Source organism: Capsella rubella, unplaced genomic scaffold (assembly GCF_000375325.1).
Source record: "Capsella rubella cultivar Monte Gargano unplaced genomic scaffold, Caprub1_0 scaffold_1, whole genome shotgun sequence".
NCBI lineage: Eukaryota > Viridiplantae > Streptophyta > Magnoliopsida > Brassicales > Brassicaceae > Capsella > Capsella rubella.
Genome location: NW_006238923.1, coordinates 4,228,426 through 4,248,041, shown reverse-complemented (window position 1 = coordinate 4,248,041; position 19,616 = coordinate 4,228,426). Strand labels below are relative to the sequence as shown.

At 35.6% G+C, this 19,616-nt stretch overlaps 5 protein-coding genes across 8 annotated transcripts; 1 reads left to right on the top strand and 4 right to left on the bottom strand.

Annotated features, from left to right (window-relative positions):
- Window positions 1-1,879: 1,879 nt before the first annotated feature.
- On the top strand, window positions 1,880-4,601 carry LOC17898123 (NAC domain-containing protein 7). Of its 3 annotated transcripts, XM_006304939.2 has the most exons (5): window positions 1,880-2,100; window positions 2,911-3,102; window positions 3,214-3,485; window positions 3,628-3,912; window positions 4,072-4,601. In XM_006304939.2, the coding sequence occupies exons 2-5, from the start codon at window positions 2,943-2,945 to the stop codon at window positions 4,381-4,383; spliced, it is 1,029 nt and encodes a 342-aa protein (XP_006305001.1). In that variant the 5' UTR covers window positions 1,880-2,100; window positions 2,911-2,942; the 3' UTR covers window positions 4,384-4,601. The 3 variants fall into 3 exon arrangements, with proteins under 3 accessions (XP_006305001.1, XP_023632536.1, XP_006305002.1); XM_023776768.1 differs by having other exon boundaries at window positions 2,915-3,102; window positions 3,628-4,601; XM_006304940.2 differs by having other exon boundaries at window positions 3,628-4,601.
- Window positions 4,602-6,192: 1,591 nt separating this feature from the next.
- LOC17898704 (thylakoid lumenal protein TL20.3, chloroplastic) lies at window positions 6,193-8,501 on the bottom strand. 2 transcript variants are annotated; one of them, XM_023777037.1, is made up of 7 exons: window positions 8,248-8,501; window positions 7,954-8,139; window positions 7,827-7,856; window positions 7,520-7,626; window positions 6,869-6,903; window positions 6,635-6,763; window positions 6,193-6,541 (listed from the first exon to the last, which is right to left on the bottom strand). In XM_023777037.1, exons 1-7 carry the CDS (start codon window positions 8,409-8,411, stop codon window positions 6,350-6,352), a joined length of 843 nt encoding a protein of 280 aa, XP_023632805.1. In that variant the 5' UTR covers window positions 8,412-8,501; the 3' UTR covers window positions 6,193-6,349. The 2 variants fall into 2 exon arrangements, with proteins under 2 accessions (XP_023632805.1, XP_023632806.1); XM_023777038.1 differs by having other exon boundaries at window positions 7,954-8,134; window positions 8,248-8,337.
- A 148-nt stretch (window positions 8,502-8,649) lies between these two features.
- Window positions 8,650-9,841, bottom strand: LOC17900468 (putative pre-16S rRNA nuclease). The gene is made up of 5 exons (XM_006304692.2): window positions 9,543-9,841; window positions 9,296-9,468; window positions 9,142-9,210; window positions 8,986-9,037; window positions 8,650-8,909 (listed from the first exon to the last, which is right to left on the bottom strand). The coding sequence occupies exons 1-5, from the start codon at window positions 9,813-9,815 to the stop codon at window positions 8,760-8,762; spliced, it is 717 nt and encodes a 238-aa protein (XP_006304754.2). The 5' UTR covers window positions 9,816-9,841; the 3' UTR covers window positions 8,650-8,759.
- A 178-nt stretch (window positions 9,842-10,019) lies between these two features.
- Window positions 10,020-13,711, bottom strand: LOC17897718 (acid beta-fructofuranosidase 4, vacuolar). Its single transcript, XM_023789717.1, has 7 exons — window positions 13,250-13,711; window positions 12,886-12,894; window positions 11,983-12,227; window positions 11,154-11,771; window positions 10,646-11,058; window positions 10,462-10,549; window positions 10,020-10,361 (listed from the first exon to the last, which is right to left on the bottom strand). The coding sequence occupies exons 1-7, from the start codon at window positions 13,638-13,640 to the stop codon at window positions 10,143-10,145; spliced, it is 1,983 nt and encodes a 660-aa protein (XP_023645485.1). The 5' UTR covers window positions 13,641-13,711; the 3' UTR covers window positions 10,020-10,142.
- Window positions 13,712-16,442: 2,731 nt separating this feature from the next.
- On the bottom strand, window positions 16,443-19,476 carry LOC17898357 (transaldolase). The gene is made up of 12 exons (XM_006307629.2): window positions 19,386-19,476; window positions 19,151-19,292; window positions 18,635-18,713; window positions 18,292-18,367; window positions 18,113-18,196; window positions 17,915-18,019; window positions 17,742-17,822; window positions 17,595-17,659; window positions 17,430-17,499; window positions 17,181-17,356; window positions 16,958-17,096; window positions 16,443-16,869 (listed from the first exon to the last, which is right to left on the bottom strand). The coding sequence occupies exons 1-12, from the start codon at window positions 19,437-19,439 to the stop codon at window positions 16,723-16,725; spliced, it is 1,218 nt and encodes a 405-aa protein (XP_006307691.1). The 5' UTR covers window positions 19,440-19,476; the 3' UTR covers window positions 16,443-16,722.
- Between the last annotated feature and the right edge of the window lie 140 nt (window positions 19,477-19,616).

Genomic DNA, 19,616 nt, shown 5'->3' with positions numbered 1-19,616 from the left:
GAAAGTGTGATTTTTGTTTAGACAACAAAACTTTGGCCTGAAGTCCCAAACGTCAGCCGCATAAGCATCCGATATTTGATGGAACTTACCTAAACACAATGTACTACTATATATAACCCTATATATATTCTAAAAATATAACTTACCTTACCTAATATGTATTTTAATAACATTATCCTGTTAGTTGGTTAGTTAATTAGTTAAATGATTACACGATACTCTTATAATATATAAGGGTCGGGACCAAAAGAGATAAAAGAATAGGGTACCAAGTTCTGTTTGTTGTACATGTATAGTTTCTTTTCAAATATTTGAATGTATATATTACTGTAAAATCTTCGCTAATGGGAGTAAAATTTTAGAGAATGATGATCAGGCTCATAGTTTTATTGTGTCAACGTTAATTGTTATTGTAGACACATTCATAAACAAGTTTTATGAACCAGGGTAGAAATCATGAAGGTATATCTACAGATGTAGTATATATATACAGTTCAGTTCACATGCATACTGCATACAGCATATCTATATATATATATATATATATATATATATAAAGAAGTTTTTGTGTTGAAGCAAGTAATGATAAGTCACGAATTTTGAAGTATTTTTTTTTTTCATGTGGAATATATAGATTTTTATTATTAACATGACCTTTTACTATTATCTCTTTTTGTTAAATTTTATATATATAAAAAAAAAAAAAACACAATATTTGAGATGAAGAGAAAGAACGGTGAAACGGGATGGGGTCCATGTGACCAACCGGCCTGCCAACAGCAAATCGTGAGACTAATGATCGATGGCTCACGCCTCCCCCCTCGCCACGTCATCACATCATTCCGTTTTGTTTTTTTTTTTTTCTTTCACGTTTGTAAAATTAATTGAAATATCTGAATACATATTCTCAACACACTAGCTCTAGAGATACTGTATGTTTTGCTTGAATGCATTCTCTTTAATTTGTTACTTCAAATGTTTTACATATATAGAAACTATATATCAATTCTCGATTACTTGGATTTAGTTGTTACTTTATATATGTGTACCATGTGTTATATATGACAAACTTATTATCTTTCGACTGAATAAAGGTAATCAATTACCTCAAAACTTTGTTTTAAAAGTTCTACTTAAGACTTTAATTTATTAATTATATATATATGTGTGCTCAAAATAGCTTAGTACGTAGTTTAAGATGGATGAATCTTTTTTATCTAGTCATTTCGAACCAAAATAGTTACTTTTGAAGTTTCCAAACGATGAAAACTGTTCACATATATGTAATAATGTAATATAGACAGTAATTATTACTTTTTCATCAAAAATATCTTATTATAAACTTATTTTGCAGGTTATTATTCTTCAAGAAGATACATTCACTTTCATTCTAATTTTTTGCTATATATGGTCTCCACATATATATATGGCTGTTTTTTTTTTTTTTTGGGAATTCCCACTATACTGGCAATGCGTTCCAGCGCCCCCTCGTATGTAAACCTTGAATTCAAGAATTATCATGTCCATGGTTTACAGAGATATATATATGTCTGAACAATTCTGGTATCAACAAGATTTTCTCCCAAACCTACCATCAAACTGGCAATATCGTTGGGTGTTTAGCTAGTTGAGTTACTTCATTATGAATATAAGACATTCAATAGGACAAATGTGAAACTACTCCAAAGTAAATCCAAGAAAATATAACCTTAATGCGAGGACAGATAAAGAAGAAGCTTGATGTTGATGATCAAGCATATCCATCAAGAGCTGGTGGGTGGTAATGGATGTTGCCACCTCTCTCTCTCTCTCTCTATCTCTCTCTAAATCTCTCTCTCTCTCTCTCTCTCTCTCTTTCTTTCTCTCTCGGGATCTGATATCTCTTTACAGTAACCTATTCCCGAGGAGCACTGTCAAATCTTGTCCAGTCTTTGGTCTTTCAGGGATCTCTCTCTTTATCTCTTTAGTGCTTGTGTGGTAAAGAGTTCAAACTTCTGATAACAAGCACGAGGGGATCACACAATAGCCGGAACATAAAGCTTTGTTAGGAGCTGTTCAAAAAGTTTCAGCTGGATCATCTTCTATCTAGAGTTTCTTCAGGTAAAACCCTAATTTTATGTCAACTTTGTATTCAATCTCAGATATCGTCCTCTTCACAGATAATTTTGGTCGTTTTTTTTGTCTTCTTTAGGCAAAAGTTTTTGCTTTTAAACCATCCTTGATCATCATCTTTATTAATCACCTTGATCATCATCTTTATTAATCACCTTGATCATCATCATCATCATCATCATCATCTCATCATACTCATCAATGTTGCTGATATCACAAGCAAAGCAAAATATTATGGAAACCTAAATTAATTAATTAATTAATAAATAAACAAGTTAATAGATCAAGGTGGGGATTTTTGGCTGAGGTAATTTAAGAAGGCTTATTAAAATTTTGTACAACAATCTAAAAGATTAATCTCTTGAGATGAAAATCATCACGTAAAGATTGCTTTTCTCTTCGTCTATTAATAATATACTTGTTTGGTTATACTAATTATATGACAGAAATTAAAATTTGCTTAATCGATCTAGTATTTGTTTTTTCATGTTCGGCTAGTTAATTTTACTGAATTTTGGAAAATTCAATTCAATTCTATACCATGAATCTGAATAAATGAATTTTAATTATTCTCAAAGAAACTAACTGGTCTTGATCATATCTTAGATAGTTCTCTTTTGATTCTAATTCTCTTATAAACTAAGTACACTGTATAAGATGATAAGACGTACTCATGTACTAATGTTTATGTCGAAATTATAAACCAACACAGACAAATCACATAACGTATTACATGTAACTAGCTATACCATAATCTTATGTTCGTAATTTCTTGATTTTAACTGATAACTCTTATAGTCAGGGCTATCATCGATCAAGAAGACTAAAAAATGAATTCATTTTCCCACGTTCCTCCGGGTTTTAGATTTCACCCGACAGACGAAGAACTTGTAGACTACTACCTCAGGAAAAAAGTCGCATCAAAGAGAATAGAAATCGATTTCATAAAGGACATTGATCTTTACAAGATTGAGCCATGGGATCTTCAAGGTTTACTTTAATCCCATCATCTTTATCCTTCATTTCTTTGTTTCAAATTTCTAAGGATATATAGTATTAAAAAAGGTTTTTTTAAAAAATTCTTTTTGTGGAAATATATAGAGTTATGCAAAATTGGGCATGAAGAGCAGAGTGATTGGTACTTCTTTAGCCATAAAGACAAGAAGTATCCGACAGGGACTCGAACCAATAGAGCGACAAAAGCAGGGTTTTGGAAAGCCACTGGAAGAGACAAAGCTATATATTTGAGGCATAGTCTTATTGGTATGAGGAAAACACTTGTGTTTTACAAGGGAAGAGCCCCCAATGGACAAAAGTCCGATTGGATCATGCACGAGTACCGCTTAGAAACCGATGAAAACGGAACTCCACAGGTATTTATAACCAATCCTAAAACGTAACTTCTCTTTACAATATACATGCAGTACTTTTATCTTATGGTACACTATCTCGAACTTATATTTGATCTCCTAAACTTATCAGAAGTTCTCTCATTATATGATCTTTGGGGTGTAGGAAGAAGGATGGGTTGTGTGTAGAGTTTTCAAGAAGAGACTGGCTGCAGTTAGACGAATGGGAGACTACGACTCATCCCCTTCACATTGGTACGATGATCAACTTTCTTTTATGGCCTCGGAGCTCGAGACGAATGGTCAACGAAGGATTCTCCCCAACCATCATCAGCAGCAGCAGCACGAGCACCAACAGCATATGCCATATGGTCTCAATGCATCTGCTTACTCTCTCAGCAACCCTAACTTGCAATGCAAGCAAGAGCTAGAACTACACTACAACCACCTGGTACAGCAAAATCGTCTTCTTGATGAATCTCATTTATCATTCCTCCAACTTCCTCAGCTAGAAAGCCCTAAGATTCAACAAGATAACAGTAATTGCAACTCTCTTCCTTATGGAACAAGCAACATCACTAATAATTCAAGCCATAATGCTAACTTGCAGCAATCAAATATCGCGCATGAGGAACAATTGAATCAAGGGAATCAGAACTTCAGCTCTCTATACATGAACAGTGGCAACGAGCAAGTGATGGACCAAGTCACGGACTGGAGAGTTCTCGATAAATTCGTTGCTTCTCAGCTCAGCAACGAGGAGGCCGCCACAGCTTCTGCCTCTTTACAGAACAATGCCAAGGAAACAAACAATGCTGAGTACCAAGTTGATGAAGAAAAAGATCCGAAAAGAGTTGCAGACATGGGAGAAGAATATGCTGCTTCTACTTCTTCGAGTTGTCAGATTGATCTATGGAAGTGAGAATATTATTCCATATAAATGCATATATACATATATATATATAATATAATATACGTACAAACGGACACAGTACTAATCAAGTGTAGATGATGATGGTACAGATTTATATTTGCTTTGATTGATTCTTACTACATTATTGAACTTATGTTATATGCATATGTACATTGCGTATTTATGCATGTATACTTGTACTCAATATGATTAACCATATATAAACTCTAATCTAAATGTAACTTCAATATTTTTTTAATAACAATTGTCTATTCCTATTATTTTAGTTTTACACACACACTAATATACACAAAAGAATAGATATATACTTCAAAAATTTATCTGTCTCAAATTCTCTATGTACTATATCCACATCTCAATTTTATTTTAGTTTTGTTCACTTTTAGGATTACAATTTTCAAATTCTGGACAACTCTTCATGAATTCTATGTATTTACTGGATATGTACAATAGTAACATACACACAATCTACACAAGTCATAAGCATATATAGCAAATTCAGAAAATTTATGCAAATAAAAAGTTGGACTATAGCTAGTGACATACCGGAATTGAGTTCTTGAGGATAAATACTCCAAGGAAGCTTGAAGAGTATGTATAGACATAAATGGTGTAAAAAGAAAGAAGGAGAAGAATGTGGCCTTTGAAGGACATACATAATTTTTAATGACATGTTGGCTGGAGTAGTCAGTCAGGAGATTATGTTATATAGAGACAAAGCAGTGGAGAAAGAAAGAAGAAACCTCTTTTTTTTTTCAATTGGGTCACAAGAAAGAAGAAGCTAAAAAGCATTTACTTTCTCATGAAGAATTTTGTAATTATTTTGTTTGATTCAGGTCGGGACAAAAAGAAACCGTAAACTACAATTTTACTTGGATGAAAAAAACTTAAATAAAAAAAAAAGAAAAAGAAAAAGAAAAAACACTGCGATCAATGGAATATAATTTGTGTTTAAATACTAAAACATGAATTAACTTAGACGACTACGTTCTATTGATGATTGATCATTAACACAATTCATCGTAATTATGGTTAAATAAATTCGATAATCCATCGTAAGATTGTGACATTCCATCAACAACTAACACTTCTCCATCGACAAGATATTTATCTAACACTGACAAAAATATTATTTCATTTTTATAGAATGTTGAATTATTTTTAAAAATCTTATTTTTTTTATCCATAAGAAATTTGAGGAATGTGATCCAAATATCTTCCGCATATAATTTGGTGCAAAGGAACATCATGATTTGGGCGTGCTCTTTTGGTTTGACAAAACACGGTCCAGAGAAGTTTGGATTATTCTCCACAATTATCAATTTCAAAAGTTAAATTACTAAGCAATTTAATCCTGAACAACATATTAAGGAGCATATATGAGACAATAGCATGTGACGTATCATCATTAGTGTATTTCTACCTTTTCTATAAGCCACAAATCCCAATACCATAATATGTTGCTTTGAAACACTAATGATTATTTTATTTTAACTAATTTTGAACATTGAAGTAATTATGTGTTCAATTGCTCAGCTTTTAATTAATACAGACATTGTCGCCTTCCGTAATACACTAATACTATTAACCCATACGGTAAAATACGCTATTTTTTATTTTTTATTTTAAGTTGGTTGTGCAGCTTGTGCTAACCATTTCGAAGAATACGATTGAAAAATATATACATGGTTCTAAAATATTAAAATATTGATCTGACAAAGTGCTAGGGGGACAACCTAGGTAGAGACATTCACCAGCTAAACAGACTTTTATATCTTTTGTCTTAAGAGACAAAACTGATCATTATCTTCTTCTTTTTCAGTATTTCAGTGTTCTTTTTGTTTCCAGTCATTTACTTACAATGCAAAACATACATGATTAGTGTTGCACAACATATAAAGATAGAAATGATGTATCTGTATTGTAATCACACATGACTTATAACATACTGAAACTACTTGACATCACAGAGTCCGGTCTTTTCATCGCAGAATCCATCACGGCCGAGTAGACGTTGAGGTGGTGCACTGAGAAGAGGAGAAGAAGGCGAGCCATATGCATTTCTCCGGCTATTTCCGCAGCCAAGACTCTTCCTCGTGTCCACTCCTGTCAATGGGTTTGTTCCGGTTGCGTATTTACACAGAGCCTTCACACACAGATTGAAACTATTTGTCAAGTGGCTGTTTCAGCTTTTGATAATGGAAGCAATGGATAAATGTAATGGGGATAACAATGTTACCTGTTTTTGAAGAAGATCAATCACAGCGTCACTAAAATCGGCACCTTCGATTTTGGCACCACCGAGGTCACTTCGGGTTAGCACTGATCGGACCAGTACCGCATTTGTCAGATTTGCCTCATTTAGCACCTAATATCGCCACAAAGAATCGAGCTTCAACCGAAAGATAAATGCCTCATTTGCAAGTATGGATATATATGTTAAAAAGCAGGGTGTATAATGTATGGTGTTTACCATGCGGTCCATCAATGTATCACTCAAATCAGCACCTGCCATTGATATTCACAGCTTTCATAAATAAAAACTACATTACGATTAAGGTACACGAGAAGAACTATTGTGAATGAAATTTTCCCTCAATATATAAATCCTCTCAAGTGAAGAATTCTTGGCTTTAGTAGCTTACAGAACAACAAAACGGCCAAAGAGCTGTTTCTGTTCATAGATACTCGTCAGATTTTCATGGGGAAAAGAATCAGATGAAGTACTCAATTCTCAGATTCTAAGGCTAGCCTTCTAGATTGAAAACTCGGGAGTTGAATGTAATGGAGGTTGACACTATGAACATTATAAAGTTTTGATGAAACGATTTAAAGAATTGAAGATATATCCAGGGTTCTAAATGCTCAAAAAAAAGTTGACACATCAAAGATGTAAGATCTAATCTAAGGATGCAACATGTAGAGTAACTGTTACCGGATTCAAAAATATGTCAAAGTGCTTGTGAAGGCAAATGAATTGAGATTCAAAGAAATTTAGTAAAAGGGTACATGTGAACAGTGCATTATGATTTGTGGAGTCTGTTCTCGTTCAAAATTCTAATACCATAAATCCATAATCATTGCAAAGAGAAAGCAAGTGATAACAAAATTGAGAGAGACTAACCTGAGAAGTTAGCTTTGTATGCAACTGCTTTCTCAAGATATGCACCATTGAAGGTCGAACCACTGAAATCAGACTCTCTCATGTCTGCAGAAGTGAAGTTGGCTCTTCTGCAATAGTCAGTAAACCACTACACACTATTAGAACAAAAATCTTGCTTCTTCAGATTGATGGTTGGTTGATTCAAGATTTCATTATGTAAAAATTGAGCAAAATCCAAAACATCTACTTCCTAAAGATCACAGCTTTGAACTTTGTTATGTTGATTCCAATCTCTATCACCAACTAAAGTAAAAAAAAAAAATATTACCTGAAGTTTTCATTGGAGTGAACTGTTTTGCTGCAAAACAAACAGTGTTCATCTCAGCAAAACCTCTAACATAAAAAACAAATGAAAATTCTCAAATAAACTTTAAGACAAGAACACAATATGATACCTGAGATCAGCAGAACCGTACTGAGCAGCCGAGCCAATCCCGAACTCGCCACGCGTATCGGCCTCGAATTTGTTAAGCTCTGCCATGGCCGGCACGCCGGAGCTCGAGACGATAACCGCAGCTGCCATTGCGGCGGATAAGATCCTCTTCCACTTGTTTGATTCTGCGCTGGAACAACAACCTTCCCTTTTCGAAGAACAGTATTAATGTCTTAAGCGTCTGAGAATCCGAAATTGAGAAAACAAGGAAAGCATTGAGACCATACGTTTGATAGTGGAAGCATTCGAGTCTCACCTAGTGTTTGATGAATCTCTGATTTCTGAGTTTGAACGAGAATTTAGCTGTAGACGTCTCAATGGGTATCTCTGAAAATGGTACGGTGATATTGAGAGAGAAGATGAGGATCTTGAAATGTCAAGTGACTTCATAGGTAGAGGGGAGAGAGAAGAGAACGCCATTGTTAAAGGTCTAAACTTTGCAAGCGTAGAACTCGAAATGTTACATTCAACTTGGTTGAAGAAGAGGTGATCTGGTGGCACGTGTGACGGATTTCCAACTTTATCCACTTTGCTTGGGCAAGGTGTGCACACGTAGGTCACTTTTGTTCACCTGTTTTGGTCTTGTCTTGGTTTCAAAACTTGATTTCAAAACTTCCAACTCTTGCACACAATTTCACTTAACACAGAACACAAAAGCAGAGGAAACGAAAAAAAATTTGGATCTTTTAGTTTGATTTCAACAAAATTGCAGTCATGTGGACTAACTCATAAACAATCGTTGTAATTCTATACTGATCACTAAAATCATCAAAATGTGTAATACTCTTCGAGTTTGTCCGGGTTAAAATCAGGGTCTACAGATGCACCGCTCTTGATCTTCTCCTGAAGCTCTAAACTCTTGGGAAGTATAATCTCAGCTCCTAAACCTTGCCTAGAGAAATACCTCTCCAACAATATCTGTAACATAAGATTCAATAAGAACAATAGTAGTTACATTTCAAGAACTCAAAAGACCATGGTCTCATCGCCTTACCACAGCAGCGTATGCATCTGATCTGCTCTGTCTTTCACTCTTGCTGAGTCCCCTGAAAGAAGAACAGAATGTTCAAACAACAATTCACACACAAAGTTCAATCTTTTAGGAGACACAATGTATTATAATGCTTAAACCAAGAACAGAGAGACTAACATTACAATCATTCTGTCTGAAGCTTCTGATGTTGTTCCATGTTCATCAAATACATAAACTCTCCAACCCCTGAAAAAAAGCCAAGAACTTTACAATTTTATCACTATTCATCAATATATAAACATATGTATGTGTGTGTGTGAATGTGCTTCACCTCTCGGCGGCTTGAACAGCAAGCCGTCCAGCAACAGAACGGATTTTGTTGGACTGAATCGTTTCTTTCCCATCAGAAGATCTCGGCAACCCAATTATGAATTCGTCAACCTCCTCTTCTTCTGCAATTTCTAATAGCCTAGTCTCGAGCTTTTGTCCTCTCGATTTTAATACCTAAGCCATACCCAAAGCACATCAGTTTCATCAAATCGTAAACACAATAACGAGCTAGAGCAATTCGAAGTTACCGTGAGAGGTTTAACAGTGTAGCCTTTACTAATAGCGATTCCGGTTCGAGATAGTCCTAAATCTACGCCGAGACTGAACCCACCTCTCCAGTTCTGGTCTATTTTCCGGCGAACGGCATTAGGAGGGATTTCGTCAATTGACGTCGTTGCCCTCAACGCTAGAGGATAATTACGGGTTCCAATAGGAGATAAACGATGAACGAGAGGGGTATGTACGTACTTTTGGGTTCTGAATGATATTGATATGGGAGAACAATACTGAAGAGAGCACATTGCAATGGTAAGAAGACGAACAGTCCCAGACGATGAGCCAAAAAAGACTCTGTTCTCGAAACCCTCTCTTCCATTCCAAAGGTCTTATTTATTTCTCCAAAAGGAAAGATAAAAACATTTTAAAAATAATAATAATTTATTTCTCCAAAATTGTAAATTTGTAATAATGATGTTTCAGTGCCCTTTTTTCTTACATATGATGAATCAAAGATCAAATAAAATATTAATAATTAAACGGCTAAATTGGAAAAGAACCATAATAAAAAACATTATTTATTACAGATAAATCTATATGTGAAAAAAATTGGGGGAGGGAGGGAAAAATAATTAGGCGCGGGTGAGAGCACGGACAGCTTCCTCAGAGTAAGGATGAATGAAAGCACTGTTCATTTGCCATACTTTAAACGACGCCGTAACAGTTGTATCGAGAGCGTTGTTGAACAAGAAGAGCTTCGCTGCTCCATAGATTGCTGTTGTTGGATAAACTCTTGATGTTATGCATGTTCTTCCACCTTGTCCAAATGCTTCTACTATTGAATGATCCACCTATTGAAATAAATGAAAAATCATACAAGTTCAGTTCCACATTATTTTGTATTAATGGAAAATTTAGATATTATATCAAAGTATGATTAGAGTAAATTACCAAAATTCTCATGGTGAGTTTCTCTCCTTTTAGGACTGGTACGACGCTACCGTATATTGGTTTGATGACATCGTTTGCAACAGATGACCTGTCATAGGAAAAATGTTGTTTTCATATAATCGAATGATATATATTATGGTTTGGATAAAGAGTTATTGTAGTAGTTTATTTGAAAAATTGATACCTTGAGGTGTCTGTGCAGAAGAATGTTTTAAGTTTTGAATCTTTTCCCTTAGCTATATAGAAGTAAACCGGTGTTTGCTCCGACAAGCTCTCAGTGGCGAGAACCGAGAATCCGAATGGCCCTAATGCACCACGGACGGTGGAGCCTCCGCTCTTCTCGCAGCTGAATTCCTCAGCCTCAGCCACCACTGAAGAGTCTCCGAGGATTTTCTCGAGGGATTCTTTCTTGATTTCAAATTCTGCTTCGATGTCTAGTTGAGTCGCGGTACCCACATCGACCGGTACTACTGACCCGGGACTGACTTCGAGATCGAATTTCTTGCTGCTTAGTCTAAGAGATTTGATTTCTTCCACTGGCCATTGGACCAAGTTCTTCCCTGTCTTTGTGTCCAGGGCAACGGTTCTTGGGATACCCTGATGATCGTTTTAACAAAAAACTTAGAAACTTGAATTACAAGTAACTACTACGAAAAAACTAACTTTAACAACAAAATAGAAACAGAACATACCTGAAGAGAAGACCAACCCTTTTGTACATCAGAAGCCTCACTATCAGATTCACCAATCCAACTCCACAAGATTCTTCGACCCTTGTTCTGGTCGTAAAACGTCTTTGAAGCATAGAACTTTCCGTAATCATATCTTAAACTGGAACTCATCCCGACATCGATAGTAGGATCATCCGGGATCCATGTTCCGTTTGATTCGAAATACGTGCCTACGGCATAATGGTCGAACCTTGTGTCGTCCATGCTAGCCTTGACGATGTGCTTCACATCCGGTCCATTGACAGAAGTGTCAAGCCCATTGCTCTCGGTCTTAGACACCGGGTAGAAGTCAACGCACTCCCACATACCCGTCTTGGGAACTCCGTGCAACAATGTGTCAAGTTTCTCGTATGTTTTAAAGTCGGTGGTGTCGTACACAAGTGAAATTCCGGTTTTGTTGATCTTGGAACCAATGGTGATCCGCCATTTTCCTTCTGATGTTTTCCACGCCGTAGTTGGGTCACGGAAGTCCTTGGGGAGAATACCGGGAGGTGGTACTAGAACCGGGTTTCCAGGGTACTTGACCCATTTCAACAAGAGTGGGTCGTTGAGGTCCTCAGGGTAGGCAAGGTTTTGGACCTAAAAACATTATATGACAATCATTGATAAAATCATTAAACCTAATTAACATGTTCTGTGTCTAACATACCAAAAATATTGGTATACAAACTTATTAACTCTACTATTAGCCTAACTAATCATAACTTTTGGTATAACTAATCAGAAAAATTTGTGTATACAAACGTACTAGTTTGGTAATATATCTTATTTATAAAAAAAAAATACATACCTGCACGGCTTTGTCGGTGGAGCCGGTGTAGAGCATGACTATAGAGCCATCGGGGAGGATTGTGGCTGAGCCGGTCCACACACCATTGGAGTCGTACCATTGATCAGCGACCATGGCTAAGGGCAAATGGACCCAATGGATTAGGTCCTTAGACACGGCGTGACCCCAGACAATGTCACCCCATACAGCTGCGTTTGGGTTGTATTGGTAGAAGAAATGATACCATCCCTTGTAGAACAATGGACCTGGACACAATAAATTTTATTGGGGTTAAAATGAGAAAAACTTGGAACTATTGGGGACCCAAATAAGAAAATGTATATACCCCACACTGGCTTTATCCAAATTTGAGACAAGATCCAAACTTTGCATTCATAAGGATTTTACACAATCAAGATTACTTTTCTATGGCAACCAATGATTTCTACACATATCTTTTTAGCATGTGTAAAACTCACGTGGGTTACTACACACTTAGTATTATTGCCATTGGTTGTGAGGGTAACTCTGTTCTGATTTTGTCTGCGAACATTTTTTACCTTTTCAGTTGTAAGGTACATACAACACAAACTGGCAAAATAGAATTTAAACTAAACAGTTTTGCAATTGGTCGTTGAGGTAACTCTGTTCTGGTTTTGTCTGTGAACTTTTTAGCTTTTATAGTTGTAAAATTAATTAATTAATATATCTTTTGCTGACTGACATTAAATATTTGGTTTCAACGTGAATCGTGTGATTTGCTGTTCTGTGATCTACTACTTTTTGTCCCTCCAATTATTTTTTATCTTAAACATTTTTTTCATATTCAACAGTGACAAAAAACACCAAAAGTAACGGGATCTAAAAGAAATTCAATTTTCTTAAAACAGAAAAATTCAGGGAAAAAAAGGAAAGTGAACTTACCATTAGGATCTGCAGAAAAAGATAAATCCAAAAGTTTCCATTGAGCAGCAACACCATATTGGATCAAAGGGAAACAAAAACAAGAAACATATTAGAGATGTTGTAATTACATATCATCATAGAAATGCTCTTTGATTTGAAGATCTCTCACTGGATTTGAATGAATCAATCACATGTTGCTTAATTTGGAAATTAGAATATGAATTTACCATAATATCTCCAAGATTGTGGAAAGAACAAAGTAAGAATGAATATTCTTTGAATTTGTAACAAAAAAAAAGTGTATATACTTTTTATTTTTTCCTTTTTTTTAGCTCAAATTAACAAATAATTAAATTCACTAATTTAAAATAAATGAGCGTACCGTTCATCCAATTCTCCTCAGGCTGGAAATGAAACGCCGTTCGTTGCCACGACAACATACTGTTGTTCCATTCGAACGCCGGCGTGTTCCGGTCACCGGAAAGTTTCCACGACACATCATTCCTTTTCTCCGACACACCAGCGAGACGTGCACGTGACGACGTTTCATCGACCGCAGCTTCGTTGGATCTAGATCCGTCGTGCGTGGCGATGAGGGCGACGTAGAAGGCGATGAAGAGAAGCCCGAAAGAGACGGCGAGGAGACCTTTAAAGGGTCTTCTCCGGGGATGGGTTTCCGGGTCGGATCTTGAACCGTCGGGTAATCTCGTGTAAGGGCATAATGGGTCTTCTTCTCTGGCGGAGATTGGCAAGAGAGCATCGGAGCTCGCCATTTTCGTTTTCGAGTTTTTTTTTTCTTTTTCCTCGTTCTCCTTTTTCAGATTTGGTGACACGAGAAAGAGCAATTGTGTTTATATATATTTATAATATTGAAGAAATGTATTTTTTAAAATAAATAAGAAAAGTTGGGTTTTATTATTTCTGTGTTTTCCTGCTTCGCTGGAAGAGAGAGAATTTGGGAACAAATGTCAAATGCAATATAGAGTTTGGTCTCTCCTAATTAGAACTGTAAAAAATATAAAAAAAGAGTTTTGTCTACAAATTAGAACTGTAATTTACTATTTGTAATTATGCCTTGTTATTAGTATAAATCATTATATAGTATATACTAAAAAAATGATTTTCCAGTGGAGAGAATTTTTTTTTTTTTGAATTTTATGTACTTTTGTTATAGAATATTTGTTACCATTCTACTACTACACAAAGGATTGGATCAAGAAACGTAAACTAGTAAAGTTTCATATACATAAGGAAAACAATCTTATTCACTATTCGTTCTTATCGGATTATATTAGTCCTTTCTTTGTTTGTTTGAATGGGTATGAGTGTGACAATGATATGTACATTGAATTGTCCACGTAGTTTTTTTTTAATACATATCCGTAAATAGATAGTCTTCTGGATTTTTAGAATACTGACTTGGTAGGTGACTAGATGTTGTTCCTAATATGAATATGGCCATTTGTGCATTTGCATATATTATGTAATTTATCACAAAAAAATTAATTTTAGTAAATAATGTTATATCATTACATCCATGAAACCAGGTCACTGAACACAAACCTATAATTATGATGTTACTACATTTTATCACTTAAGATTTTGGAGAGTAATTTAAAATTGTTAGAATGAAATAGTGTAATTTAGTTACAGTAAATGCTTAAGTTGGTTTGTTGAGTAATTAATTGTTTGCCACAAGTTTGATTTATTGTCTATAATTGGTGTAAATGTGTAACCTGATATTTTTGCTCCTCCGATGGATACTAAAACCACTTTGACCCAAATGTTTCGTAATAGTAGTAAGTAAATACTATAACATTAATGCAAACTACGTCATCGTTAAAAGAAAAAAACTACGTCACCGTCATCACATAAAAACACTATACAACATACTTAGTATTATAATATTATGTAACAGGAAAATGGCATATATGAGAGGATTTACTGTGTCATTTTAAATACGTTGGAAAGTATTGAAACTATTTCGAACAAGTAGTGTCATTCATTTTACATATACTAATAATACAATACATAAAATTTGACTTCAATTGTATACGAACATGTTTATGTTTTTAACGACACTAATTTATTCTAAGATTATGAATTCCGTGTAATAGTGATATTACCAACTTAATTAATTTGACTTCTTTTAAAGTTAATTTTACAATAACTTATCTAGATTAGAGAAACACGAGAACATTACCGGCCAAATAGTTACAACACCGGCCAAATAGTAGTTTACTTTAAACTTTCAGATAATAAAGGCCTAAACCAACAAATAAGTCCTAATTAATTCTTATGTATTTCGAGTCGATATTAAGAGCTAAGCTAGACTCCAATTAGGTCTGAGATCTCAGATCTATAAAAAAACATGGGCTAAGGAAATTTATTATTAAAAAAAAAAAAAAACTCAGTACGTAAAAAAGAAAATGAAGTAATCAACAATAATTTTAGGTTCATTGGGAAAACAAGTAATGCAATTTCATATACGTTTAACCACTTGTTAGTTTGGCCAGGCACATGAATTATTTGTTTAAATAGTAGTATATAATACCATTGTCTCAATCACAAATCGTGTGTCAGAATTAGTGCCCAATAATGATGAAAAGAAATGGACCAACGCCGATTTATACAAAAATTTAAATATACAATAATTATATCATGTGAGACCTCTTGTTGTAGCCACATTAGCACTTGCATGTGGAGTGGAAGGATGATATACTGGTAAACTACCAACTAGCAAAATCTGAAATTAAGGGCCCTTTAACTAATATCGCATCCACTAAGTAAGTAGAATACGATTTTTAAAGCCTACAGTAGAAATTTGTTATATTTGTAGACATTTGTTAGTACTGTTACGTTAAATACACAAACACGGTTCAAAAGCCATGTGAAACAATATTTAATTTGTTTGTAACAAATCTACAGCCATTTACGTTAAATCAACGAGGTGGAAAAGACAAGCTGATGTTTGTATAATTGTAGGATGTGGGAAAACTAGATCCACATGTAGAAGAAGACCAGCCGATAGGGTTGTTTTGGCAGACATCATGTGCTCTGTCTCCTCCTAGAAAAATAGAATCTATGATTTGTTGCTAAACAACAATTCTATAAAGAAAGAAATACGTAAAAAAAAATAGTCCGAGGAAATTTGAGAACCTTGTAATTTTCGTATTCCAAAAAGTAACAAAATTTAAAGGATAAGTGTAATCATCAGTCTGTCACTCACTCTGTTGCACTCAAACTATTCGAATTAGGTAATGAAGTTTACATTGAAATCGAGCTATATCATTGATACGAACCCACAACAGTTTACAATCACACACGTCGTCAACAGACGAAACACAATCACACAGGGAAAATGATTAAACATAATAAAACCATACGTTTCTGCTTGCTTGTGTGGAAATTACTAAGTTGATAGAGAAGTGTGACCAAAGATCAGATAATGCATCTGACTGAGACGGATAAGTTTATGTTCAGCCTCTTCGTTTGCTTTTAACTTTTATTGAACCGATCGATTCGATTTTTGTTCGTATAATTCGATCGGTGCCATGCATTATGACTCTCAGAGATCATTTTACTTACTAAGTCAACTAAAGAAGAAAAGAAACCCAAAGTTTCGGAGTTCAGACGAAACAACATGACAGAGATTGGTTTTATTCTTCAACGTAACTAAAAGTCTGGTCTTATGGCTGAAGTCTTAGACCAGAAACCATGATGAACTACAGGAGACATTAGACACGAAAATAAAAAAAGGGGAAAGAAGATTAGAAGGGTAATGTTCAAGTAACTTGGGCTTTTTATGTTCTCTTATGGATGCAGATCCTTATTGATGAAGAGAGAAGCTTTGTTTTAGACATTAGGAGGTGGCCAAATCTTTCCAAAGAGCTCTTCAACACGTTTAGCTTGGTTCGCATAACCTTCGACACCAGCTGATAAAAGCTCCACGGATGCTGGACCCATAGCTGAAGCCAAGCTTAGCTGGTCCCATTTGACCAGCTACACCAGAATCAAACAAACAGGGTGAGACAGTATCGGTTTTGTGAAACCAGAAGCAAAAAGAGTGTTGCCTAGGCTCAGAACTAACCTCTTTGTTGGTGAAGTTGTAATGTGTTGCTGTTTCAGGAGTAAGTTTCCGAACGAATGAGTATTTTTCATCGTTGGGAATGGCAGGCGAGTCTTTCAGAGATTGCAGTACCTTTAATGGTGCAATCACATAATCGACCCTGAGATCCAGGAGAACACTGAGAGTTAGAATGCGATCATAAACTATTGATGGTCGAAGCTGTGATTTGGAAGTTTGGGTTTACCCCAGAAGACTGAACAAGTCTTGTTTGTTCCGTACAGCAGCAGCCATCAGCTTGGACTTGTAACCATACTTGTGAATGTAGTTATATGATCTTCTGACCAAGGCCAAACCAGGATCTTCTCCGGATTTAATAGCAGATTCAATCTCGGTATCTCCCGAATGATTACGCGCCCAATCCTAAAGATTTTAAGATATTAACTTTACATATCACTGTAATTACTAAGCATCTGTTATAAAAAAAATTGGTTACCCTGAGGCGACCGACGAATATCTGAATGACAGAAGCACCGGCTTGAGCAGCTGCAGCAGCTTGAGCAAAGCTGGTGATGAATGCAAAAAAGATATTATAAAGAACATAAATCAGATGAATGAACAATTTCAAAATTAGAGAGTTAAAAGGAATGTTTTATGGTACCTGTAAACGAAGGTTATATGCGTTTGGATTCCCTCAGATTCCAATAGTCTTGCAGCTTCAATACCCTATCAGAGCGATAAGCACAATAGTGAGAGACCAGTGACCAGTATAAGCGGAAGCTTAGTTATTTGCTGAAACTAATCTTACTTGCCAAGTTGCAGGGATTTTGAATAAGAGCCGGTCGTGTGGTACATCGATCTCATTGTATAGTCTCAGCAGATCATGAACCTACACAAAAAACATCATCACATCAAATGTCAGTGATTTGGTGATACGGGAAACATATACCCAAACTATACAATATTTGGTCTAATAACTACCTTGCGGATAATGCCGTTTGTGTCATAAGCAAGACGTGCGTCCACTTCAGTTGAAACTCGACCTGGAACGAGTTTGACAAGATCACCACCTACATTGACCATAGCCTGCACTACTCTCGACAGTTATAAGGCAAACAAACTCTTTAAGCAAGCAAGGATCTGTATGAGGAAAAACAGATAAGGGATGAGAAGATTAACCTTATTGAAAATGCAAGAGAGTCGAGATTCGGTGGTTTCAAGCCCTGCACAAGAAGAATCCGCAAGAGCCATGTCCACAGCATTCTAACATGATATAAAAATGCCAATACTAAGTAAGCCCAAAACAAGAGATGTCATATACTATCATCTATAAATATCAAAACTCCTGAAATGCTTACGCGGAAAATTGTATCAGGCAGCCCACAGATGCCCAGAAGAAGAGCAGAGCTAACAGTAGCTGCAGTCGGTGGAAACCTGCAAATCAGCCAAATACAACAAAGGTATTGATCCAGCAAAATTAGAAAACCAAATATCTATACCATCTCCAAGCCAAAGATAGAATTTCACAATAGCTAACGGTTAGAACTTAGAAGTTAGACTTGTGAGACATCTTAAGCTTATGTCTTGTACCCTCGATCAAGACATAAACTTAGTAGAATCTCAAGCTATAAGAAAGTATGACTCCATATTTTATGATATACTATTGTAACTAAAGTCTCATGAAATAGAGATATAGCATACCTCTCAAAGTCATCGAAAACGACAGTATCAGGAACAATCTCGCTAAATGCTGATACAGCATCTAACTCATTGTTCTCACCTGGAAAATCACAGGTTCAATAAATTGTTCAATGATGGTCCAAAACGCATTCCAGAAAAGTAGAAAGTTCAGAACTTTAAGAAACCGATCTCATCCAAGCACATGATTATACACCAAAGGCACAATTTGTTGCTTATACCTCACATGCAACAAATCAAATTCAACCATAAGGCAACACTGTTCACCTAAGAACTAAGGCAACCAGAAACAACTGTATCTTCAATTTTAGACCAAAATGGGATTCAAACCCCCCAAAAGTAAGAAAGGTCCCTACTTTCAAACTAAAGATAACAACTTTGTCATTCCTAACAAGTGATTCAAGACATTCCAAAAACAAAACCCACATCAAATAAAAGACTGAACTTTAGTCAATCATTCAAAAACCATATTGATGAATGAATGATAAAAAAACAGAATCAACTAAGCTAAACAAATACCAGCTTCGAGAGACGAAGACGACTGAGAGGGGGAAGAACTAGCGGAAGCACGAATCCGAGGAATAGATCGCCGGAGACTGAAGCTAACTGCTGGAAGCGGAGTAACAGAGAATCCGGCAGCGAGCATCCTCCATCGTCCCTTCTGCGAAGTTCAGTGATCGCATCCGTTAATGAACTACACATTACATACATGCGATTGAAAAAAAGAGAGCAAAAGGTAGAGAGAGGAGAGTACTTGGATTGAAGCAGAAAGAGTTACACAAGACGGAGATTGCAAAGAGAGTGGCATTTTTTTTTTTTTTTTGGTTTACTTCAGTTTGATCAATCTCGGTGAACTCATCCAGCCGTTGATATCTTCCGACTAACATGGGTCCCGCCACTTTTTTTATTTCATTTCCAGTTTATCCGATAAATGTCATAAGATAATACATACTGTTAATTTATTACTATTATTCTATTGTGTTTA